The 27,161-nt window shown below is 44.8% G+C and overlaps 1 protein-coding gene and 1 pseudogene across 1 annotated transcript in view; both read right to left on the bottom strand.

Moving 5' to 3' along the window:
* Sbspon (somatomedin B and thrombospondin type 1 domain containing) overlaps window positions 1-22,459 on the bottom strand; it is a 34,326-nt gene extending 11,867 nt beyond the window's left edge. Inside the window, exons 1-2 of the mRNA XM_052175403.1 lie at window positions 22,243-22,459; window positions 1,222-1,416 (exon numbers count right to left, since the gene is read on the bottom strand). Coding sequence (XP_052031363.1) covers window positions 1,222-1,416; window positions 22,243-22,456 — 409 coding nt within the window. The 5' untranslated portion in view covers window positions 22,457-22,459. The remainder of the gene's footprint in view (window positions 1-1,221; window positions 1,417-22,242) is intronic.
* LOC127679710 (peroxiredoxin-1-like) lies at window positions 12,823-13,549 on the bottom strand (annotated as a pseudogene).
* Window positions 22,460-27,161: the final 4,702 nt, after the last annotated feature.

Below are 27,161 nucleotides of genomic sequence, written 5' to 3'. Positions count from 1 at the left end.
CAGTTTTTAAATAGCCAAACAAGGGCGTGAGGAACAAGTCAGTCAGTAAAGTGCTTGAGGACTTGAGTTTGATCCCCCCCCCCAGAAACCACATAAAACAGCCAGACGTGGGGGTGGGAGGTGGGCTCTGCGCTTGGAATCCTAGATTTAGGGAAGTGTGGAGAGGCAGACCCCGGGGGCTCAGACGCCAGCCAACCTAGGTTAATTGCTCAGTTCCAGGTCAGTGAGAGATCAGATTGAAAGAACATGGGAAAAGGCACCTGAGGGGAGACATTGGGGGCTGTCCTTTGGCCTCCACATGCATGCCCACATGTACACGTACATGTGTTCTTGAACACATGAATACACACACCTTAAACAATCAAACAAGCAACTTTTTAGCATTTAGTGCTCACTTGCCCAACTGTGGCACCACACCCAGTATCCACTAATGAGACAGGACCTTATATCGTAGATCCCAGGCCGCCATGCTGTGAGGGGTTCCCTTCCATATACCCTGCTCAAGCACTGTCTGCTCAAGTTTGTCTCTAGTAGTCCTCTGTTAGCGTTAGTCAGCCCTTCCATCTGTGTGCAACTGACTCAGGGTTAAGCAAGCTGGCCTTTCTTCTGGGCAGCTCAGGCTTTCTTGGCCTCATCCCCAAAAACAAAAAAACAAACAAACAAACAAAAAAAAAACCCTCTTGTCCCTCAAGATAAAAGGGAATCAGTGTTATTCCTGCTTACAGATCCCTGGATGTCTGATTTGTTTGCCTCATTGGACAATTTAACACAGTTATAACTCTCTAGGATTAATTTCCTGGGATCATGGGATGTTTATGTTCCTTCCCACTAAACTGCAATGACCAAGACTTTGGGCCTCACATCAACTTTCCTCCCCACGATAACCCAACATACAGCCCATGTCTGGCACCAAATTGACATTCAGCAAATAAATACATGGATGTGGAAAAAAAGAAAGAATGAAATTGTTTGATAAAGATCACATTGATGTAAAATTTTCCAGGTTTATACAAAACATGTGGTGTTTTCTACCCAGGAAAGCCAATGTTTTGCTGCACTGGATTCGGTCCAGAGCACCACACCCAGTATCCACAAATGAGACAGGACCTTATATCGTAGATCCCAGGCCGCCATGCTGTGAGGGGTTCCCTTCCATATACCCTGGAAGTAGCAGAAAGTCATCAAAAGCAACAAAGACAGCAGTCGTGAGAACACCAGTACCGAAGGCGTGCCCGCAGTCCTGGCCCTGTGATGAGGAGTACTCCAGGCAGCCGGCTCTCTCTTCCAGGGCTGGGCAGGGCGCCCCTCCGTTTAGTGGCTCCTGATGCACTGAACGCCTGCGCACACGCGTAGTGGGCTGGCACTGACCTGCGCAGCTGCTCCAGGGGCTCCATTCTCCCACAAAGCAAGGGCGAGCTGGAAAACAGAACGACAACATGCTCACACTCGAGGAAACCCAGCCAACGTGCCAGCTTGTTCCTGTCCACACCAACGGTGGAATCTATCTGGCTGTGTAAGCTTTGTAAACTTAGCCATGACCTGTAGTATCTGGAAACACAACAGTTCTCAAAGATATGAACTCCACCCAACCTGATGGTTAACTGAAAATCATGTGCTTCTGTGGAGATCCGGGATGCTGAGGGTTGTCCAGGGACACACAGGTAAATTTATACAGGATACTTCCTCATACTCCTGGGTTTATATTCGTGTGTGTGTGTGTGTGTGTGTGTGTGTGTGTGTGTGTGTGTATGTAATAGTAACATTTATCCCAGCCACTAATTTTTAATGTGATTTTCTTTCCAGATTGTATTTTTACATGTATATATTTATGTGAACAGGGGTATAATGATCAAATTAGTCACTAGTAAACCGAGCTTTTTAAACATTGAGTATTTCCTGTAGGTGGAACTAATAGCCATTTTGGAATATAAGATTGTTAATAGCCACGGTCACCCAGCAATACTACAGAACATTGGGAGTTGTTTCTCCTAATTGCATCAGTACACCTGGTAGACAGCCTTTCTCTGTCATCACCTCCTCCCTTCCCAGAACACTATCAACAGTAATACAGTCATTGTAGAAAACACATAAAATAATTATAAAAAAAGCAAAAATGAACTTTATCCATCAATAGCCCCAGCACTTCCTGATCAATCCTTGTAGAAAATGCAATGATAAGACATGTAACTCAATAGTAACAAAACCAAACTTATTGCAGGACACACAGGTCTCTGCAATAGAACAAGGTCCCTGGTAGAAGTCTCTGGAACTACAGCCACCCCACTTTCGACAAAGAAAATGGAAGTTCACACTGGAGAACAGATAACTGTCAAGGTCCCAAAGCCCCCATTCCCCTAAACAGGAAATGCTGGCAATGCGGCCCTGAACAGGTGGACTCTGGCTGGGTAAACGGAAGGGTTGTTGTCAGGTAAAAAAGCCTAAATGCTTCTCTTCCCCCATCCCTCCTCTAGCAAGGGCAGCTGGTACCTGACGAATGGAGATAGTCTGCATGGGCTCAGACCCCCACCCTGCCAGCTGTCATATAAAATCTGGATGCTTTCTCACTATTTTGCTTTGCAAATGATTCTAGGAAATTAAATGAAATTGGATCCTTATCTCTCACTCTGCATAAAAATCAATTCCAGTGGCTCAAAGATCTCAGTGTCGGCTCTCAAACTCGGAAACCACGACAAGACAAAGGAGTGAGTGTGCTCAAAAATATGAACACACACAAGGGCTTTCTGAATAGGACTCAAGGAAATAAGGCCAAAAATGGAGATAGTGGGATCTTACAAAATACAAAAGCTTCTTTTAATGGAGAGAAGAGGCAGCCTATAACATGAAGCAATCACCTGACAGAATTAGTACCTAGAATATACAAAGAACTTAGAAATCAAATATCAAGACGACCGGGTTAATAAATGGCCTATGCACTGTCTGCTGTCACTGTTGAGGCTTGTCCCCCTAGCATAGCTGTAGCCATTTTGTTCATGCCCATCAGGTACTCATTTCATTGTTGTAATGTGCGTGCCAGTCATTGGTGCAGAAAAATAACCCTCTGAGCAAGGTCACACTGACCGCATACCCTGTTATGTTCTGTATGTTATAAGGTTTGTTAATCTTTTTCTCTCTTTTTTTATTGAAAGGGAAGTAAAAACATTTTATGATAAAATTGAAGATTTACATGGAAAATATTCCTGACAAAATGAAAAAACATAAAAACACATTAAAATTGAAATTTTTCATGTAAAATTAAAGAGTAAATTGGTAGACATAAAGAACATTGCTAAATTAATTGAAAAAGGAGGTAGAAACATTTTATGATAGAATTGAAGATTTATGTGGGAAATATTTCTTATACTATTATACAAAAATATAGAATAACTTATTAAAATTGAAGATTATCATAGAAAATTACACAGATAAAATGGTATGCATAAAATATTTCTTAGGTGATTGAAAGTGGAATTATAAACTTTTTCTGATAAAATTGAAGATTTATATGGAAAATATCTCTGATAAAATTGAAGAAATATATAGAAAACACATTAAAATTGACTATCTCATGGAAAATTATACGGATAAAAAGGTAGACATAAAAACATTACTAGCCAGGCAATGGTGGTGCATGCCTTTAATCCCAGCACTTGGGAGGCAGAGGCAGAAGGATTTCTGAGTCCGAGGCCAGCTTGGTCTACAGAGTGAGTTCCAGGACAGCCAGGGCTACACAGAGAAACCCTGTCTCAAAAACCAAAACAACAACAACAACAACAACAACAACAAAAAACCCACTAAATTAATTGGAAGAGGAATTGCAAACATTTTTTGATAAAATTGAAGATTTACATGAAAAATACTTCTGTTAGTCTATGTCTTTTTATTGGGGAATTGAGTTCATTGATGTTAAGGGATATAAGGAAGAGTGATTGCTGCTTCCTGTTATTTTTGGTGTTATTTTTATGTTTGTGTGGTTACTTTCTTTTGGGTTTGTTAGAAGATTACTTTCTTTTTCTAGGGTGTAGTTTCCCTCCTTATATTGGCATTTTCCAGCTGTTATCCTTTGTAGGGATGGATTTGTGGAAAAATGTGTAAATTTGGTTTTATCATGGAATATCTTGGTTTCTCCATCTATGGTGATTGAGAGTTTTGCTGGGTATAGTAGTCTTGGCTGACATTTGTGTTCTCTTAGGGTCTGTATGAGGTCTGCCCAGGATCTTCTAGCTTTCATCATCTCTGGTGAGAATCTGGTGTAATTCTGATAGGTCTTCCTTTATATGTTACTTGCCCTTTTCCCCTTACTGCTTTTAATATTCTTTCTTTGTTTAGTGTATTTGTTGTTTTGATTATTATGTGCCAGGAGGACTTTTTGGTCTGGTCCAATCTGTTTGGAGTTCTGTTGGCTTCTTCTATGTTCATGGGAATCTCTTTCTTTAGGTTAGGGAAGTTTTCTTCTATAATTTTGTTGAAAACATTTACTGGCCCTTTAAGCTAGAAATCTTCGCTCTCTTCTATACCTATAATCCTTAGGTTTGGTCTTCTCATTGTGTCCTGGATTTCCTAGATATTTTGGGTTAAAAGCTTTATGCATTTTGCATTTTCTTTGACTGCTGAGTCAATGTTTTCTATGGTATCTTCAGCACCTGAGATTCTTCTATTTCTTGTATTCTGTTGTTGATGCTTGCATCTATGACTCCTGAATTCTTTCCAAGGTTTTCTATCTCCAAAAATGTCTCATTTTGTGATTTCTTCATTGCTTCTACTTCCACTTTTAGATCCTGGATGGTTTTGTTCAGTTCCTTCACTTGATGATTTATGTTTTCCTGACATTCTTTAAGGGATTTTTGTGTTTCCTCTTTAAGGGCTTCTGCCTGTTGACCCGTGATCTCCTGTATTTCTTTAAGGGATTTTTGTGTTTCCTCTTTAAGGGCTTTTACCTGTTGACCCATGTTCTCCTGTATTTCTTTGAGGGAGTTATTTAAATCTTTCTTGAAGCCCTCAATCAGCATCATGAGATACGATTTTAAATCCAACTCTTGCTTTTCTGGTGTGTTGGGGTTTCCAGAACTTGCTGTGGTAGGAGAACTGGGTTCTGATGTTGCCATGTGGCCTTGGTTTCTGTTGGTAGGGTTCTTGTGCTTGCCTTTCACCATCTGGTTATCTCTGGTGTTAGTTGATCTTGCTGTCTCTGGCTGGAGTTTGTCCCTCCTGTGGGCCTGTAAGCCTGTGTCCACACTCCTGGGAGACCAACTCTCTTCTGGCAGAGTCTGTGCACAGAAGGCTGTGGAGCTGCCTGGCTCCCTGGTGCAAATGGTGATCAGAATACTCCTGTCCCAGCAGCTCCACTCACTGATCATATGCCCCTGTGTGCTCTTGGCTGTTCCCCTCCAGAGAGAAGGTGGAGATCTCACCTCTGCACTCAGATGTGGAAAAGCCCTGCTGGGAGATCACCCTCTTCTGGAGGGCCATGCACTGAAGGCTGTGGAGCTGCCTGGCTCCCTGGTGCAAATGGCAGCCGGAAGCAAGGTTTCTTAATCTTTTTTTTTTTTTTTTTTTGTCTTTTTTTTTTATTTGATATAATTTATTTACATTTCAAATGATTTCCCCTTTTCTAGCCCCCCCCACTCCCCGAAAGTCCCGTAAGCCCCCTTCTCTTCCCCTGTCCTCCCTCCCACCCCTTCCCAGTTCCCCGTTCTGGTTTTGCCAAATACTGTTTCACTGAGTCTTTCCAGAACCAGGGACCACTCCTGCTTTCTTCTTGTATCTCATTTGATGTGTGGATTATGTTTTGGGTATTCCAGTTTTCTAGGTTAATAACCACTTATTAGTGAGTGCATACCATGATTCACCTTTTGAGTCTGGGTTACCTCACTTAGTATGATGTTCTCTAGCTCCATCCATTTGCCTAAGAATTTCATGAATTCATTGTTTCTAATGGCTGAATAGTACTCCATTGTGTAGATATACCACATTTTTTGTATCCACTCTTCTGTTGAGGGATACCTGGGTTCTTTCCAGCATCTGGCAATTATAAATAGGGCTGCTATGAACATAGTAGAGCATGTATCCTTATTACATGGTGGGGAATCCTCTGGGTATATGCCCAGGAGTGGTATAGCAGGATCTTCTGGAAGTGAGGTGCCCAGTTTTCGGAGGAACCGCCAGACTGCTTTCCAGAGTGGTTGTACCAATTTGCAACCCCACCAGCAGTGGAGGAGTGTTCCTCTTTCTCCGCACCCTCTCCAACACCTGCTGTCTCCTGAATTTTTAATCTTAGCCATTCTGACTGGTGTAAGATGAAATCTTAGGGTTGTTTTGATTTGCATTTCCCTAATGACTAATGAAGTGGAGCATTTTTTAAGATGCTTCTCCGCCATCCGAAGTTCTTCAGGTGAGAATTCTTTGTTTAACTCTGTACCCCATTTTTTAATAGGGTTGTTCGGTTTTCTGGAGTCTAACTTCTTGAGTTCTTTATATATATTGGATATTAGCCCTCTATCTGATGTAGGATTGGTGAAGATCTTTTCCCAATTTGTTGGTTGCCGATCTGTCCTCTTGACGGTGTCCTTTGCCTGAAAAATACAACAAGAAGAACTCTCAATCCTGAACATCTATGCTCCAAATGCAAGGGCACCCTCTTTCATAAAAGAAACTTTATTAAAACTCAAAGCACACATTGCACCTAACACAATAATTGTTGGTGACTTCAACACTGCACTTTCCTCAATGGACCGATCAGGAAAACAGAAACTAAACAAGGACACAATGAAACTAATTGAAGCTTTGGACCAATTAGATTTAACTGATATATATAGAACATTCTATCCTAAAACAAAAGAATATACCTTTTTTTCAGCACCTCATGGTACCTTCTCCAAAATCGACCATATAATTGGTCACAAGACAGACCTCAACAAATATAAAAAGATAGAACTAATCCCATGCCTCCTATCTGATCACTATGGAATAAAAGTGGTCTTCAATAGCAACAGAAACAACAGAAAACCCACAAACACGTGGAGATTGAACAATACTCTACTCAATGACACCTTGGTCAAGGAAGAAATAAAGAAAGAAATTAAAGACTTTTTAGAACACAATGAAAATGAAAACACAACATACCCAAATCTATGGGACACAATGAAAGCAGTGCTAAGAGGAAAACTCATAGCCCTGAGTGCCTCCAAAAAGAAAATGGAGAGAGCATACATTACCAACTTAATGACACACCTGAAAGCCCTAGAACAAAAAGAAGCTATTTCACCCAGGAGGAGTAGAAGGCAGGAAATCATCAAACTCAGGGCCGAAATCAATCAAGTAGAAACAAAGAGAACCATACAAAAAATCAACAAAACTAGGAGCTGGTTCTTTGAGAAAATCAACAAGATAGATAAACCCTTAGCCAGACTGACCAAAGGGCACAGAGAAAGTATCCAAATTAACAAACTTAGAAATGAAAAGGGAGACATAACAACGGAAACTGAGGAAATCCAAAAAATCATCAGATCCTACTACAAGAGCCTGTACTCAACACAACTGGAGAATCTGGAGGAAATGGACAATTTCCTTGACAGATACCAAATACCAAAATTAAATCAGGACCAACTAGACCATCTAAACAGTCCCATAAAGCCTAAAGAAATAGAAGGAGTCATAGAAAGTCTTCCAACCAAAAAAAGCACAGGACCAGATGGTTTCAGTGCAGAATTCTACCAGACCTTCAAAGAAGAGTTAACACCAATACTCTTCAAACTATTCCACAAAATAGAAACAGAAGGAACACTACCCAATTCCTTCTACGAAGCCACAATTACGCTGATACCAAAGCCACACAAAGATCCAACAAAGAAAGAGAACCTCAGACCAATTTCCCTTATGAACATCGATGCAAAAATACTCAACAAAATTCTTGCCAACCGAATCCAAGAACACATCAAAACGATCATCCACCATGATCAAGTAGGCTTTATCCCGGGAATGCAGGGTTGGTTCAATATACGGAAATCCATCAATACAATCCACTACATAAACAAACTCAAAGAACAAAATCATATGGTCATTTCATTGGATGCTGAAAAAGCATTTGACAAAATTCAGCATCCTTTCATGCTTAAAGTCTTGGAGAGAACAGGAATTCAAGGCCCATACCTAAACATAGTAAAAGCAATATACAGCAAACCGGTAGCCAGCATCAAACTAAACGGAGAGAAACTTGAAGCAATCCCACTGAAATCAGGGACCAGACAAGGCTGCCCCCTTTCTCCTTATCTTTTCAATATTGTACTTGAGGTACTAGCTCGGGCAATTCGACAACATAAGGAGGTCAAAGGGATACAAATTGGAAAGGAGGAAGTCAAACTATCATTATTTGCAGACGACATGATCGTCTACCTAAGTGACCCAAAGAACTCCACTAGAGAGCTCCTACAGCTGATAAACAACTTCAGCAAAGTGGCAGGTTACAAAATCAACTCAAGCAAATCAGTGGCCTTCCTATACTCAAAGGATAAGCAGGCTGAGAAAGAAATTAGGGAAATGACCCCCTTCACAATAGCCACAAACAGTATAAAGTATCTTGGGGTGACTCTTACCAAACATGCGAAAGATCTGTATGGCAAGAACTTCAAGACTCTGAAGAAGGAAATGGAAGAAGACCTCAAAAAATGGGAAAACCTCCCATGCTCATGGATCGGTAGAATCAATATAGTTAAAATGGCCATTTTGCCTAAAGCACTATACAGATTCAATGCAATACCCATCAAAATCCCAACTCAATTCTTCACAGAGTTAGAAAGAGCAATTATCAAATTCATCTGGAACAACAAAAAACCCAGGATAGCTAAAACTATTCTCAGCAACAAAAGAAAATCTGGGGGAATCAGTATCCCTGACCTCAAGCAATACTACAGAGCAATAGTGTTAAAAACTGCATGGTATTGGTACAGTGACAGGCAGGAGGATCAATGGAACAGGATTGAAGATCCAGAAATGAACCCACACACCTATGGCCACTTGATCCTCGACAAAGAGGCTGAAAACATCCAATGGAAAAAAGATAGCCTTTTCAACAAATGGTGCTGGTTCAACTGGAGGTCAGCATGCAGAAGAATGCGAATTGATCCATCCTTGTCTCCTTGTACTAAGCTCAAATCCAAATGGATCAAGGACCTCCACATAAAGCCAGACACTCTGAAGCTAATAGAAAAGAAACTGGGGAAGACCCTTGAGGACATCGGTACAGGGAGAAAGTTTCTGAACAGAACACCAATGGCGTATGCTCTAAGAGCAAGAATTGACAAATGGGACCTCATAAGGTTACAAGGTTTCTTAATCTTAAGAAATCCTGAAACTCTAAGCTTCACATAGGATCCATCAAATTAAAGGTCAATATGAATTGCTATGTCCTAAATGGCTTGAGTCAGGGCAGACCACTGGGCAGCACTTCCAGCACCTGCGTATGAGCTCATTGTGTCTTGCAGGTTTAGCCTTTATAAGCAGGCCCTGAGAAATGGCCAGCCCCCAGCTTTGATCTGTTTCCCTGGTCGATCATTCTTGGGATGTGCATTCAATAAACCATCCCTGCCTGAGATCAATGTTCATGTGGCTTGTGGGGTGATTCCGGTAGCCCCACAATCAGCAAGATCAGAAGAGATGAAAGATGCTTGTTTTTATAAACCCATTCCTCTGCCTTTCGATTCCCTTTCCATGCTCTGTTTCCCTTTGCCTCCCTCCTCCCCCAGTTAAGTAAATGTTATCGATGGCTCTTGGGCTACGGAAATAGACAAACAAATAAAATGGTTTATGAAACTGAACAGTTCTCAAAAGAAGCACAAGTAACTAGGAAATGCTTTTAAAAATGTTCAGCATCCTTTTCCATCAGGGAAATGCAAATCAAAATCATACTCCAGTGAGAATGGCTCTTACCAAGACCACAAATGACTGTAAATGCTGGCAAGGATGTGGGGGAAGGGCAACCCTGATTCACTATTGTAACTAAAGAAACAACTGGTACAGCCACTATGGAAATCAGTGTGAGGTTCCTCAAAAAAATCTAAAAATAGAAATGCAGTGTTTTTCAGCTGCACCACCCAGGGGTCTCAGCTCCAATTCCTAAGCTGAGCAATTCCACTTGAGCCTTTTGTTTATTTGTTTGTTTGTTTGGTTGGTTTGTTTTTCGAGACAGGGTTTCTCTGTGTAGCCCTGGCTGTCCTGGAATTCACTCTGTAGGCCTCGAACTCAGAAATCTGCCCACCTCTGCCTCCCAAGTGCTGGGATTAAAGACGTGCGCCCCCACCGCCCAGCCTGAGCCTTTTTTTTGTTGTGTTGTATGTTGTGTTGTGTTGAGACAGGTCTCTCTATATAGCCCTGGCTGTCCTGGAACCTACTTTGCAAACCAAGTTGGCATCAAACTCACAGAGATGTGCCTGCCTCTGCCTCTCTGCCTCTCTGCCCTCTGTCTCTGTCTCTCTGTCTCCCTGTCTCTCTGTCTCTCAGTCTCTCTGTCTCTCTGCCCTTTGTCTCTCTGTCTGTCTCTCTGCCTCTCTGCCTCTCTGTCTCTCTGCCCTCTGTCTCTGTCTCTTTGTCTCCCTGTCTCTCTGTCTCTCAGTCTCTCTGCCCTTTGTCTCTCTGCCTCTCTGCCTCTCTGTCTCTCTGCCTCTTTGTCTCTCTGTCTTTCTGCTTCTCTGCCTCTCTGCCCTCTGTCTCTGTCTCTCTGTCTCTCTGCCTCTCTGTCTCTCTGTCTTTCTGCCTCTCTGTCTCTCTGCCTCTCTGCCTCTCTGCCTCTCTGCCTCTCTGCCTCTCTGCCTCTCTGTCTCTCTGCCTCTCTGCCTCTCTGCCTCTCTGTCTCTCTGTCTTTCTGCCTCTCTGTCTCTTTGCCTCTCTGTCTCTCTGTCTTTCTGCCTCTCTGTCTCTCTGCCTCTCGGTCTCTCTGTCTCTCTGTCTTTCTGCCTCTCGGTCTCTCTGTCTCTCTGTCTCTCTGTCTCTCTGTCTTTCTGCCTCTCTGCCTCTCTGTCCTCTGTCTCTGTCTCTCTATCTCTCTGTCTTTCTGCCTCTCTGCCTCTCTGTCTCTCTGTCTTTCTGCCTCTCTGTCTCTCTGTCTCTCTGTCTTTCTGCCTCTCGGTCTCTCTGTCTCTCTGCCTCTCTGTCTCTCTGTCTTTCTGCCTCTCTGTCTTTCTGCCTCTCTGTCTCTGTCTTTCTGCCTCTCTGCCTCTCTGCCCTCTGTCTCTCTGTCTCTCTGCCCTTCACCTCTGTCTCCCAATCGCAGGGAGGAAAGGCGCCCCGCCAGGCTAGCAGCCACCTGAGCCTCAGGAATCCGGGTGTTACAGGAGTGTCCCTGAGCTAGATGACAACGCTTTCTTCCCCTTCCCCTATTGCCCTCAAGACATATAGTGCCATTCATATGCAATCCCTCTGACTTTTGGAAACTTCTGACAGTACATACATGAAAACATCTTACACCTGGTTTTAAAAGTATACATGCAATTTAAAGCTGAGTTCTTTAAAAAAGTATCTTAAAGCACACTCCATTTACCATGTAAAGCCCATGGGTGTATATCTCATGTCAGCTACCTTCACGAGTGAGTTGAGCCATGCTGGTCTTCGTTGCCACATCCACCACCTGTTGGTCTCCTGATTGTCTCCTGATGAGCCCTCTCATTTCGAATGTATCTATTCAAGTCCTTTGCCCATTTTTGAATTGAATTTTTAACTCTCTATTGCCATGGAATTGTAAAGTGAACAGTAACTCTTTGTCAAATTGATAATTTTACACATATTTTCCTCCAATCCTATGGTGTGTCTTTTTTTCTTTCTTGATTTTTTTTTCATGCAAAAAAAAAATCTCTTTTAATCCAATGAAGATTAACTCACCTATTTTGTTGCTGGTGTCACACATACTTTGGACTTCATGTCGGGCTGAACATTGACTCTTGAAACTCCAACATCATGAAGAATTGTGCGAATAACTTCTCCCATAAGTTTATAGTTTGTTAGGTGTTTTATTTGCTTTAATATTTGTCTGTGGAACTAGGCATACATCTCTATTCATTTGCATTTGGATATCCAATGTTCTTGGTACTACTTGAAGAGATCAAGGCCCTTAGTACCCTGGTCAGAAGTTAACTAACCAGTAGCCAGGTGTGGCAGAATACAGCTGCCATTTCATAACTTGAAGGCTGAGGCAGGGGAATTGAGAATTTCTGCCCATTCTGACTTAGATAGTGAAACTTGTTTTAGAGGTTTCTGCCCATATAATGGGAGGGTATGGTCAAACAGAAATGTCTATATCATATCATCAAGGAGAAGACATTCAGTGAGACCCGCAGGCTGGTAATGGGCTTGAAGGACTTCTGCGAGCTTCATGCTTTCTGTGCCTCACTTCCCCCTCAGACTTCTTCATTCCTGAGTTTAGCTCATTCTTCCAAGTGTTGAACTTGAACAGCACTTAATACTTGGATTTCAAAATGCATTTGTTTCCAATTTTTTCTCAGAATTCACATTTAATATATACTTAAAAAGAGAGAGAGAGAGAGAAAGAAGGAAAGAAAGAAAGAAGGAAGGAAGGAAGGAAGGAAAGAAAGAAAGAAAGAAAGAAAGAAAGAAAGAAAGAAAGAAAGAAAGAAAGAGAGAGAGAGAGAGAGAGAGAAAAGAGGGAAGGAGGGAAGAGAAGAGGAGAAGAGGAGAGAAGAGAAGGGGAGAGGAGAAGAGAGAGGAGAGGAGAGGAGAGGAGAGAAGAGGAGAGGAGAATTAATAGGCTGGTTTCTGTGACTGATATAAGATGGTCTGCCCAAAACACAGCTCAGCCCTGTATGGAAGGCGTATCTGGAATCACACCACATCATGTGTGTAAGCGTGAGTAGAGTATAAGAGGTTTTCTCCTGGCTGCTCAATGCTGCCTGGCAGGAAAGTGGTCCAGTGCTCGCTTCTGCCCGAATACTCTTTGCTCTTAATGACATCAGGCCTGATGGACACTGCTAGGTTCCAGCCAGCTGGGCACACTTCACCATGTTTGTCCGTGAACTGAAAGGCCTGGACCAGTCTCGCAATCTCATCCACAGAGCAGCCAACAGGAAGATAATTTGTTGTTATCGGGCAAAGAATACCTTGATCATCAATAACAAAGAGGCCCCTGAAAGAGATACCTTCACCAGCCTTTAAGACTCCATAATCCTGAGCAATGGTGCGCTTGGAATCTGATATGAAGGTATCCTGGGTCCCAATCCTCCTTGTTTCTTGGGTGTGTTTATCCATGTCAGATGACAGAAGTGAGAATCCACAGAAGCCCCAGTCACTGGGCAGTTGAGTTTCTTAAATTCTTCTGCTCTGTCACTGAAAGCAGTGATCTCCGTGGGACACACAAAAAGTAAACTCAAGAGAGTAAAAAAAGAACACAACGTATTTTCCTCTGTATTCGCTTAAGCTGATCTTTTTGAATTGCCCATCTGGCATAACAGCGATAGCTTTGAAGTTGGGAACAGGGGGGCCAATTTTTGCATTTCCTGAAGACATTTGCTATCAGCAGGGTCGAGCCACGGGTCTCACAAACAGAAACAACCGTGAGACCGCAAGAAGAGGTCACCCCTGTTTCAAATTTTAAAATTTGTACAGTGCTAAAACATGAAACTGAGTGTCATTCACTCACACTTCTGTGATGTGGTCTTGAGTTTGACTTTAAGAGTGGACACGAGGGAGTATTTTCTGACAGAATTTAGTGTCTCGGAATCTCTTTAAATCTGTGTCTCATGCCCAGCGTTTGGTGGGTGTGGTACCTTTTGACAGTTCCAAGAGTCACAGAATCACTGTGTCAATTGTGGTTCTTATTGTCTAAGATTAGTCCTTGACAAAGCAAGTTATTTGCTATTATTACTATTGACTTTCAAATCCTCACAAAGGGCTGAATACTAGTGTTGTACTGGGAGTCCCAGGTCCTTGAGGACTGAGATAGGAGAATCACTTGAGCCCAGGAGTTAGTTCATCAACAGCCGGAGCAAAGTTTATTACAGCCTATCTCCAAACAAACAAACAAACAAACAAACATCTCATATAGACAAACTCAAGTTCTAGGTTCCAAGACAATGTCTCCATGGCTTTATTCTAACACAAAATACAAGAGGAATTGAAATATAACTTATATGGGAGGGGGTGCTCTGTAAGACTTTTGCTAAAAGTTTAGCTGGGTCATTTATTTGTCTTCCACTAGAAGGTTCTATTCTTGATTCTCTTGTGAACTTTTGATTATGTGAGGTGGAATTCACCACAAGAGATTTGGGGTCCCAGAGGTTAGAAGTACAGGAACTTCGGACAGATTTATTGCCAGTCATAGGTTCCAGCTCATGACACTGCTTCCTTTCATTTCATTAACAGCCCTGCCCCGTTCCCACTAAAGCCTATCTTTATAGACAACATGGCAGAATATTCTTTCTTCAAAGTCAGTCTCCTCAGTGTTTTTACCAGCGGCTAATGGGGTCTGTCACTGTGCCACCTAAGCAACTGGTGCTTGATGGCCTTGGGCTCCTCTCTGCTCAGTTGCTTAACAGAATTCCATGACATCACCCCACCATCCTTTCAGGGAAGGAAATCTAGATTTAATGGGTACAGGAAATTCGGTGACATCTTCCTCTTCTTTGTTTAAATTCAACTCAGTATTCAGGTTGGGTTTCTCCAGAGGCAGTCTATGGAATGTGGACTTGATTTGGGAAGTGATTCTACCAAACACCAGAGGGAGTAGAGAACAGCACCGAATGCATAGCTGTGTTCCTACTGTTGGCCTGGTATGTCTCTAACTCTAACCTACTGACAGCGAGGGTGATAATCAACCAGAGAGTGAGGAAGGATGGCGTTCTTACTGGTCAACTAGTCTCAGATATCCATCCTTCCAGGCACAAGAGAATGGCCAAGAACAAAGAAGTAGTTATACTGTATGCAGGAATAAAGTACCCTTTTACATGTTCTGACAGGAACAGCCAGTCATATCCAAGTTCGATAACTTCAAAAACTGTACCCCTGTTTGTCATTGTTGTTGTTTTGAGATAGGGTCTTACCATGTAGCCTAAGTGGCCAAGCTTTGTCATGGAGACTGTGCTGTTCTTGAACTCTCAGAGATTAGTCCAAGGCTGAGAATGAAAGAGCTCTTGTGCCTGGCTTTCTATCAAATAACCGGGTAATCTCTTTTATTACTGCCGTTGTTGTTTGGTTTTGTTTAAAGAGTGATAGCTACTTTTCTGTGACTGTGAAAGAATACCATGACCAGCAAGTACAAGAACAACAAGTTTATTCGCCTTTTGTTTTCTGAGAACTATCGTTCTCAGATAGGAAGACAGGAAGCTGTGGCATGGCAGCCGATGCCGGAAGACGAAAGACTGAAAGCTCACAGCTCCACTGCACGCGGGAACAAGATGGAGCAAGACGTCGGCTGGAGCTCTAAACTCTCAGCCTGTGCCCATGGCATAGCTTCTCTAGCAAGGCTCCATAGCCTCTTCCAAACAGTGTCACCAGCTGGGACCAAGGGTACAAATACACAAGTCTATGGAGAATATTTTTATTCAAGCCACCCTCGCTTCATATGAGATGAAATTCAAACTCAACACATACACAAGAACACTCACATTCACACATTCTTACACACATATACACACACATTCATAAGAACACTCACATTAACACAATTCTTACACACAAGTGCACACACATACACACATATACACACAGAGAGACACATACACACACATACATACACACAGGAGTACACTCACATTCACACACATTCTTACACACACACACACATATACACACATACACATACACACAGGAGTACACTCACATTCACACACATTCTTACACACACACACACACACACACACACACACACACCATTGGTACCAAGCTTCAACTCCACCGCCTCTTTCCTCCCAAGACACAACAAGCATGTGTGTTCTAGGGCCTCCAGACACTTCTGCACTTCCTTCCAGTTTCTTTCTTTACAGCGTACGACTGAGAACTGCTCATCGTAAAGTCTCAGACAAACTGCTTCCTCAGCTGAGGCCTTTCTCTCTGTGTCGTAGCTTGGGGAGATATGGCCTGCGAAGGCAGCCAGCACTGGGACCCACACCGCTTTGTTGCCTGTTCACACCTCTTGACGAGCCAATACCTCATCTTAAGTAATGAGCTCCTTTAGTTTTATCATCTGAGACTTGAAATTGTGTTTCCTTTTATTTGATCCCAATTTTCCTCCCTCAAAGGTTGCAGCATATAGTGAAAGAAACGTTCCCACTCAGCTCTCCGCAGGCTCTCTCTGTTTCCGCATGTCTGCCTCCCACTGCTCAGTGAGGGCTTTCCCCATGGAGTACTGGAATTCTGGAACCGTCCTGCTGTGGAGGAGACATCTCCCATCTCGGGCTGCCATGGCCTTTCTCTAGGCAGACCACAACTCTGACTTATGCCAAATCACTACACTTGGGCTCCAGGGTACCAAGGGGATTTTTTTTTTAATTTGTTGTTTCTTTGGTTGTGTTCTGAGACAAAGCATCAGGGTGTAACCAGGATGCCTTCAAACTCACCAACTAGCTAAAACTGGCCTAAAATGGCAATCCTCCTGTTTTCAGCACTTGGGAGTTGGAAGCTCATGAGCAGCGTCCTTAGTTACATAGTGAATTCAAAGGCATCGCAGGCTCCATGGCATTCTGTCTCAAAACCAAGACGAAACCAAACTCTTTTTTCTTGATGCTGCTTCCTCTCAAAGTGTGTATACACCATCGTTACGTCACAGGTTAGGCCGCTAGCAGGAGAAGGGTTCCTTCCTCATCTAATCATTGCTATTGAGTTCTTCCATCTCTGCTGAAGCATCTTGATCTTGTCCTCGTATAGTAATCTCTCCTGCATTCAGCACACAGACACAAGAACTCTTCTTTGTCACCCGCCCTGCCTGTTCCATCTACATGTCAAAGGCTACGTGCTTTCTCCCGTACACCAGGCCCGCACATGCTAGTACCCCTATGGAGTATTCTGTGCAGGCGCTACAGGAGTGCCCACTTGTTTACTAGTATTGCTTCTTCTTGACAGTCTACAGAAAAAGTACAAAATGACTTCTTAACCAGCATACAAAAGGCAGGCTTATCTTGTGGAGATGTTATGTCACATCTCTTCCATTTTCATTTTCCTTTCTAGAAAATATACATTTTCTGCACAACCTCGCCAAAGCCTTCCCAAGACTCTGATAAACCCACATTGGAGAAGGGACTCTTTCTACCTCAATTTAAAACAAAACAACAACAACAACAACAAAAAAAAAAACAGGTTTCATCATTGTTGTATTGTTTGTTTGTTTTTTCCTCTTGTAAAAAAATGATGTCATCTGGTCCTCAGTAGGTTTTACAAAATCTTTTAAGACATTAGGTGGACTGGTTTATAAGATTGAAGGAAACAATGAAATAAGCAACTCTGACAGACAAGCAGGGTTCTAGACATCATGTAAACCTGGGGTGGGGCTGGGGAGAAAATACAAATGAAAAAAGGTTATGGTGTTTTCTTCTGGGTAGCGTTTCCAGTAGAACTGTGTTCTTGTATACACTTCTGGGCCCTACATCCTTTTGGCAATGCTGGCGAATAAGATGAGACCAAAATCAAGTGTACCTTCAGTGGGTCATGATACCGCAGTGAATCAATAGCTATGAGTGGCTGTGCAGCGACTAGGGTGTAGGGAGGAGTGCTGGCCCAGAGTAAATGCCACCTGAGTGTCAGTGGCTTCCCTCTCCCCGGCTGTGGGCTGGGTGGGCGGGCACCACTGCTAAGTCAGCTGTTTTGCAAAAGGGCAGCAGGCCCTGCACAACCGCGCACGCACGCACGCACGCACACACACACACACACACACACACACACACACACACGCACGCTGTGCTGCTTGGATAAGGTTCACTTTCTCAGTCCTTGCCATCTGAGGCAGCCTTGCTCTCAGTGGATCAGTCAGTCAGTCGGCCGGTCGGCTGGGAGCCCGTGTTCACACAGTGTCCATTTCCTCATTGGACTTCAGCAGTTTGTTTCCGGGACTCCCCAGAAATCCGGGAGAAGACACAGATGCTACTCAGGCTTTACCCTGTCCTATGTGAATTAATAATTGCTATGTATCTGTCTACCTCTTCCCTACATTTCTGTGAAGGAGGCAATACTGCACACTGTTTTGATGATCTTACCAGTAAAGTCAGAAGAACCCAGTCCTGAGTTAGCAGCTTGGGAAGGACACTGGGCAAGCAAGACTTCCACTAAATTCTTCCAGGGCAGGATGACCTGAATCTAGGTCTGTCCCTCTCCTGCTATTTTATATATACCCATTGGAGGGGTTTGTTTTGTTCTGTTTTGCTCATTTGTTTGGTTGGTTGGTTTTGGGGTTTTCGAGAGAGACATTCTCTGTGTCTCCCTGGCTATCCTGGAGATCGCATTGGTCACACTGTCAGCCAAAGGGCTCCTGAAGGCAAGGAGAGCAAGCACAACCTTGGGCAAGAACAGAGTGAACGGTGAGGCGGCTGTGAGTACTGAGTAACTTGGGACTCTAGACTTTGCTGTGTCTAGGAAAATGTATGGAGTCACCACACATTCCATTCGAAGAGGTGGCTAGTAGCAGCCTGAGGTCAAGTTTCCCACCTTAGTGCTGTCCTCATTCCTGTGAGCTTGGGTGATGGGAGCTCTTACGAATCTCAGCTTTGGAATTTGTGAGTCAACAGGGCAACTGCATTTTTCCCAATGTCCCTCAGTCAGGTGAGTTTCTGAGTTCAGACCTTCCCTGATCTTACATAGATAAACATCAATATACATACTTGATTTGGGTGTCTTTTCTCCCCAGGGTCTGGAGTAGATTTTTGTAAAAAAGAAAAATAAATTGTGGTGCTGGTGACCAAACTCAAGACCTGTTCATACCAGGCAAATGCCCTACCATTAAATGACACCCTGAGGGTGGAACTTGTAACTAATTTATTCATAGTGGTTCAAATATCCCTCGGAGCAGGGGAGCAGGCTCCAGTTTTCTTAGGCATTACCTTCTAGGAACCAGTTGGCAGCCCCTGGGGTGTTCTTCTCAGTTTCCTTTTTACACAGGAGAAACTTTGAGCCCTAAGATACTGGCACACGCTGTCCACAGCCATGGGACCAGTGCGCGGCAGAGTAAAGGTTACACAGGAGGCTTTAACATTAGGGACAAAATCATGACATTGTGGTTATTTAGAGAGAGCAGGGATCACAAATAATAAATATTTTCAGGGAAAGTCCCAGGAGATTAGAGGCGTTCTGCCCAAGCAGTGCTCTCACAGGCAGCCTCTAGCCACAAATCTAGCTCTAACCCGTGGAGGCAGGCCCACAGCAAGCCTGACCCACAGTAGCTCACCCAGGGCTGAGGAGGCGGGGCTGCCCAGCTCTGCCCTGCCCCGCCCCTTAGCCTTCCCTGCAGTGTGTAAGCAGACTCACAAAACAGCCAGCTTTTCCAATGGCTGCTATTTCCCTGTGTCTTCACAGGAAACTTCTGACTAGAGCATAGCCTAGCAAGGGACCTCACGGTTCTGCTGGTCCTCAGCCGGCAAAGCCCTCTGCTGACCTGCAGGAAAGTTCATGTAGGACATGGATGTGCCTCTGAATTCCACCACACACTATTCCTTCTCTGGCTTTAGTTCCTTGTCTGTCACCCACAACCTTTCTGGAAGGAGTGCAGTCCCTTTGATTTGCTTTCGAGTTCTTCATAAGATAAGCTTACTTAATCTCCTTAATCTATCCAATAAATTCCTGATCCAAAATAATTGATTTTACTATTTCTACAGCTCAGGCTAAAAAGAGGGTATATCACTTCTTTGTGGCCAGATAATGACTGGGAGGGTTTGTATTCAGCCTAGGTCTGCCCAGTGTCTTAGAAACACAGTACAGCCAGGTGGAGTACATCCTTAGTCCCAGCACTCTGAAGGTAGAGGCAGGCAGATCTCTGAGTCTGAGGACAGCAGAGCTACAGATACAGACTGTAAATAATAACGATGACGATGATGATGATAAATCCCCCTCACTGTACTCCCTCTTCCCCATCCCCCCAGAGAGCCCGAATCTCTCTCTCTCCCCTCCCCTTTTCTTCCCCCTCCCCCCTCTCTCTAGTTGTGTCCACTCTGTTAGCCGCAGGGCCTGGCAGAAGCATTCTGCTCCCCGTGGGCAACTGGACAGGGACGTTATGAGGCTTTCCACAGATCTTCAGAGTATCTCCTTCCCAACTGTCTTCCTGGTGACCTGTTTTGGTAAAAGTCTTCCCCTAACCCTAGTTTTTCTGCCCTCAGAGTCTGTAGCCAGCTACTGTTTAAAATATGAAATGGAAAATTCCAGAAGTAGCTAATACATTTTCACTGTTATGCATTTCCAAGCAGCACGAGGAAGTCTCACGCTGCTCTGCTTCTGTTTCTTCCTGAGCAGTACTCGTGCCTCCATCTGTCTGTCATGACAGTGTTGTGCACATGGCTGCCCCCCAGCCAGGGAGGAGCCTCCTTCCATCCACTGTGGCAACGTAACGGGGCCTTCCTTACCTCACTCACACAGAGCACGGAGTGTGAACTTACAAATACGAGAGAAGTGCCACAGCGTAAAGTGCACAAGGACAGATGGACCCTGGGACTGTAGGAAAGGGCACACAGGAACAGATCAAAGCCAACCCTGGTGGTGGGCATCCCTGGCTACCGTGGCAGTGTCCCCTGTAGGAAGAGAGAGTTTTCTGCACAGTGTGCATGTGGCTTCTCCTGTGCTGCCGGTACACAGCGATTCCTAAGAACAGAGACTGAATCATCAGTGCCACAACCTCCCTGTGCTTACTACAAACCAGGGCTGCAGGACTCTAGACTAGAATGTAGGCAAGCACCTCAAGAACAAGGGCTTTGGGGCTAGAGAGGTGGCTCAGCCCTTAAGAGCACTGACTGCTCTTCCAGAGGTCCTGAGTTCAAATCCCAGCAACCACGTGTGGCTCACAACCATCCATAACGCCCTCTTCTGGAGTGTCTGAAGACAGCTACAGTGTACTTACACATAATAAATAAATCTTCTTTAAAAAATGAATGAGAGCTTTGGCAAGACCCGGGAGATATAGCTGAGAGACAGTCTAGGTGTTGCCAGGGGAGGGCGCACGTGGCTCAGAATCACTACATTTTCTGACTAATTGACTTTAGTCTGAGGCAAGATGTCCTATAACAGGGGGTGGCGTGGGGAGGGGAAACTTATTAAAAAGGCATCCCATCACAGGTATATAATTAGTTCCAGTCAGTAAATTTTCGAGTTTTGGGCTGTGCCCTTCCACGGTATCAGGGATGGGTGACTGACCTGCCTGGGGGTTGACAGGCTCTTAGCAAAGAGGCGAGAGAGGCCTTGTTGCTACTAGGCCCCTTGTTCCTGGAGTATGGCGCAGCCCTTGGGTCCTCTCCATAGAAGTTGCCTAGGACTTGTGTGGGGACCAATGAATCCAAACCCTGTCATGTCTCAGGCCTCGGGACTGATCTGAGTCGCAGGAAGCAGAGCTGCTTTGGTTTCCAGAACTGACTTCTTGGGCACGGCTGGTTTGTCAGGACTATGTTCCTCATTTCTTCCTTTACCTTTAAATCCAGTTAAACTTGCATTGATAGAATTGATAAAGGGGTAAAGAACTGTGAGATGCTACAGAAATGTTAAATAAGAAAAGGCCTCATTCTAAAGGAAAGCTAACTGGATCAAACCCTATAGAGACTCGAGGAAGAAAAATATCAAAAGCTAGTTCCAGGAGCATGGAAAACCTCCTCACAGGGAACAGCTGTGGTCCATGTTGGAGCCCACTACAGAACACCTGTGAACACCACAGAACACTCTGAGAACGTGAAGGTCCCTCCCAGGGCAAGCTTGGTACAAACTGGGACAGTCTCACCTTCCTGGCCTCCTCACCCTTCTCCATCCCCAAACTTTATCTATGAGGTTGACAGAATGAGTGTGGTGATGGCTGGTCCAGGGACACACCCCTGACAACTGTCAGCACCACCCTTCCAGGCCCCAGGTGACTCTATGCAGCTGGAGTTCTTGAGTCACAGAATTCATCCCAGGGGTGACCCCACAGATGTTGCGGGTGTGCTTCGGGAACTACTGACTGGGAAGCCTGGATTGAGCGGGGATGGGGAAGTGGGAGTGGGGGTACTGGGATTGTGAAGGCTGATACTGGGCTGGCCTGGAAGCGACCAGAAGATTCCTGGCTTCCTAGCGGTCCCTCCCGGGGCCCACACCCACCTGGGCACGCCCTGTCGTAGTCGAAGCAGCAGTCCCCGGTGAGATGGCAGGCTTGGTCGCAGAAGCACGTTCCATAGACCCTGTCCAACCTCCAGCCGCGGGCGAAGCAGGCTGGGTCCCGGCCGGGACAGCAGCGGCCGGCTTCTGCACAGCCGGCTAGGACCCCCGGCCACAACCGCGCCAGAGCGCACAGTACCATCCACAGGGTCCTCATGGCCAGAGCTGCGGGACACCTGCGAGCGACCGGCTGGAGCCTCGGGCGAGCGCTCAGCTCCTCCGACAGCCGCAGCCCCCGCCCTCGGCCCTCCGCCCTTCCGCACCGCCCCTCGGCAGCCCGGGCTACGCGCCTGCCCGGCGGGCTCTGGGCGGTGGCGCTGGGGCCCAGGTGGGACGCGCCTCTCCTCCTGGCCACCAACCCTCCCCGGCCCGGACCGCCCCAGGCTGGTGCTCGCACAGCCCGCTCCCGGCCACTTTCCCCAGGATCCAAACTCTGTCTCCTTAGGTCTGGGGACGAGGTAGTCCCAGCCTGTTTGCACCCGGAAAGCAAAGTTAGAAAACTGAGTCCCTGTGCACCCGGGCGACCCACCCCACCCCACCCCCCCAGACGCTCCAGCGCCAACTGCCTCACCAATTCTCCTAGGCCCTGTCGGGCACAGAGACAGAGCTTTCGGATCTTTCTGCAGCATTTTATAGTGGCTTTTTCTCGCCCAGAAAAATGCTACTTTGCTTTACTTAAAAGACAAATTAAGGAATACGAAGAAAATGATAAAGTAGAAACTGTCCTCTGTTTTTTATTAAAGCCTATTTCCCAAAGAGAATCCTCACCAATAATTTATTTTTTTAAATAATAGCTTGCATTCTATGGGGTTCGCCTGTGGAGAGTTTGATTTGCTTGCCGGTCTTTTGTTTGTCTGTTTGTCTGTCGTCATGTTCTTACCGCACTTAGGATGGAAACTAGATCCTGACCAACTCAAGGCTCCTACTGAGGCACACCCACCCGCAACTTGTTTGCTTGCTGGTTAAGGCAGGGACTTTCTTACTCTGGCTGACCTGTAACTTGCTATGTAGACCAGGCTAGTCTCACAGAGAGCTACTGCTTCCCAAATGCTGGAATGAAAGGCATAGGCCGCTACGCCCTGCTTCACGCCCAACTTTTTATATGTGTTTTTCTCTTCTCTAAATAGATGAAATTTTCTACACTTGATTCACTGAAATTAATTCTGGAAGATTCACATTTTTTTATGATCTTAACTTAATTAGCATGGTTTGTAGAAAGGAACATTTTGTATTTCTGAGAATGTAAAGAAATCAAATTAAAATCTAGTTTCTTCCATCTTCATACAGTGTCTTCTCAAAGAAGAATTTCTGTCGTTGGAAAGTAACGTAGGTAGAAACTTTAAACTTCACCACAAATGTGATCAATCAACTTAGCAACCGAATGTAAAAATGAAGTGTGTTATGCAATGGAAAGATGTACGTTGGAAGGGTTGTGTCTGATAAGCCCTGGTCTCGGATTGTTTTGACCATTGTAGAATTTAATGTTATTTGATTATCCAAAGAAACTATACTCTAAAAAGAAAAGAAAAAGAAATTTTTCTTTGTGAGTTTATACAAATACGTTCTCAGCATTGGAAAACTTTTTTGTTTTCCTTTCTGGCAATCATCTCTTCCGATTGCAGTTTAAAGAGATAATATGTACTGCTTTGTGTTTTTAGTTTTGATGGTTGGGACTAAATGCTCTTGCCAACAGTTATGCACACCCTCCCGTTCTCCTGTTAGGAGTTTCATTAGCCACTCTGTAGTAACACATTCGTGCCGTTCATCACCACACCTTCTCTAGTCTGTCTTCGCGCGCTGCCTCTGGGCAGATCCTTTGGTAATGCCATAAGAATCTGGAAGAGTGCCAGAAAGGTGTCTAAGCAAATGGTGACAGAGAAGAGGAGGTGAGCTCTGTCTTAGCAGAAGTGAAAGGTGGTGGGTGGGGAGACCGGAATGGCTGGAAGAGCTGGCTGTCCTTCCAGGGAACCAAAGTTTATTCCCAGCACTCACTTGGGGTAATGAACCGCCAGATTAGGTGAGTAGAGTGATGAACCCCGTTAGTGCCAGAGGATCGAGCCACTCAAGAAACACACAGACACATGCATATGCACACACACATGTACATGCACACACACACATAAAAATAAAACAGAGAAGCAAAAACCATAATGTCAAATGCTTGCTCAAATACTGTATCTCCAACCTGTCTACACTGCTCCAACCCCACCGGCTTCAGGTTCACAGTCTGGGATCTGGACTGTGATTTAGAGAGGACTCGGATTCAGGGTTGGCACTGCCACCCTTGGCAGTCACCTCACATGAGAAGCCTACAGGAAACCCGGGACAGGTATAAACTGAGCACAGTGTCTGCTAAACACCTTGTGGTGGCTTCAGGTCCACTCTCTGCCATACTTTTAGGTTAACAGCAAGTCAAAGACAAGTACAGCTTTATTGGTGTGTAACACAGAGGAAAGCGCAAAGTTTAATATTTCAAAAAAGGAAGAAAACTGTGAAGAAGTGATCAGTCCTTAAAATAAACAAAGGGATGCCTGTCTCTGGAGATGCTTCAGGAGGTTCACAGCATCAAGTCCAAGCATGAAGACAGCCTTCCCCTGCAAGCCCACAAACCCAGGGCAGAGCGACGGGACAGAGACCGGTGAGGCAGTCACGCTCACATCCCAGCTAGAAACTGGATGCAACCAGCTATAACAATGGCTGGCTTTGTCTGCCGTGCAGTGTGGATATTTGATGCACAGAAATCACCGTGACAAACATAGGAAGTAATCAAGTGTAACTTTAAAGACTTCCTGTCTGCTGTCTTTGGGGTTAGTCAAGAATGGGAAAATTACAAAAAACAGCTGAGGCCTGCCTGTTGCCTTAGATTCCAGAACTCGGTAGCTATAGGACCTCCACCTGCGCAGTCTCACTTGCTCCTGTGTAACTGTGAAGCAAATACCTACCCCCCTCCCTCCCCACCCCTGCCCCTGGTTACAGCTGAGAGACAGACACATGGAGGACACAGCCAATTAGTAACTAATCAGGCCCAGAACCAAAATTACCCTTTCCAACACACTAAAGATTCTTCCATAACTTCCAGCATGGGAAGGGGTAGGGAAAATATGATAATGGGGAAGAAAGATGGATAACATCTTTATAGTACTGGGCAGAGTACTGTAATTAAATATATAGAAATTAAAATACCGAAGCTTCCCAAGAGGCTGGAATGCATTTAAAACGTAAGCTGAGGAGATGGGTCAGCAGATAAGGAATATACTCACTGTCAACTTCAGACTTGCATACAAACATGCCCTTATGTGCACCCATGTACAGATGTGTGTGCTCACATGCATGTATGTGCACACACACATGCACATAAAACATGGAAAAATACAAAATACGAAAGTTGCATTTTTACTTACAAAAATTGAATTTTATTAAAATCCCTTGAGATTGGATGACAAATAGGATAGTTGACACAGTCTGGAGGCATTTGTCAGAGGCACGGCACCTCGTGGATCTCTGTAACTTATTTTCTTCAATACCAGATGTCTTTGGCTATATTATCTGTTGGATTTTGTATGTTTGTTTTTGTTTTTGTCCTAGGACAAAATAATGACGGGTTTGTGGGATAGGAGGGATTCTAGTTTTAGAGATGAATATGCCTCATATAGATACTGATGTCTGCTGCGCAGCTGCTGGAGCCTGTCCTTCCGAAGGCAGCCACGAGCTGTTGCTTCCTTTGCTGTGAGGAGGTTTTCTGCTTGTTTGCTTGTTTGCTTGTTTTCTTGCTTGCCTTGTGTTCTAAGACAGTGCTTTACCATAGCCTAGGCGAGTCTGGAACTTACCACGCAGCTCAGACTGGGCTCACACTCCTGTCATCTCTGGCCTAACTCTCCCAACTGCAGTGGCAATAGAGTCATCGAGCCTGGGTGGGAAACTTTCTAATTTCATGGAATCTCCACACACACACATACTGTTTTGCATCAGAATTTTACAGTACGGCCATGACAAGTGTGGGCTTCACTGTGTGAGTCAGACTGGCCCCAAACTCATGTCGGTCTCAGGCCTTTGCATGCCTACCAAGTGCTGGCACTGTATCTGGGCACCACCATGCCAGACATAGTTCTTGCTATTATTTTCAAGGGCCTCTTGCTACCTCTCTCCCTGGACATGCTCTCTGTCTCTCTCCAGTTTAGAGGATGCACACCTCACAGAAATGTCTTTGCTCCATTTTGAACTGAATTATTTTTGTTCAGGTTCAGAGATCTGAATCTGTTTTCCGTTTCTGCACATGGGTACCGGCTTTCTTCAGCACCGTGAAAGCACCAACGGTCCATGAGCCCACGCACCGCCCTGCACAGGAGCAAATCAATCTGCTTCATTTGATATTAGCACATATGCTGCTGGAGCGAGCATCTAGGCGCAGTTCAACAGGCTGATATTTTTCAATTACTGGGCTTCAGACCCAGAGCCTTGCTCTCTTATCACTGAGATACGCTCCTGGCTTGCTTTTCTTATGTTGTGTATTTATTTTATGTCTGTTTGTGTCAGGGGTGGGGATGGGGGTCTCGCGGCACATGCGTGGAGGTACAAGGCAAGCCTGGTGGGAGCTTCTCTTCTCCCATCACGTGGATTCAGAGGAGCACCTCAAGTTGCCAGGCTTGACGGCAGCAAGCATCCTTACCCAATGATCCAACCTAGCTGGCTCCTGGCTCTTGTAGATTTTTGTGGGGAGGGGCTTGTTTGTTTGCTTCCTTTTGTTTTAATTGATAGGGTATATGGCTCTGCAGCTTCTGTTGGCCTGGAACTTGTCCTCTCCTTGTCTCTGACTCCCGAGTCCTGGAATTGTAGGCATGTGTTACTGCACCAGGTTTGCTTCT

This window comes from Apodemus sylvaticus, chromosome 3, assembly GCF_947179515.1.
Source record: "Apodemus sylvaticus chromosome 3, mApoSyl1.1, whole genome shotgun sequence".
NCBI lineage: Eukaryota > Metazoa > Chordata > Mammalia > Rodentia > Muridae > Apodemus > Apodemus sylvaticus.
The sequence above is the reverse complement of the archived record's forward strand: the minus strand, read 5'-3'. Positions and strand labels throughout refer to the sequence as shown.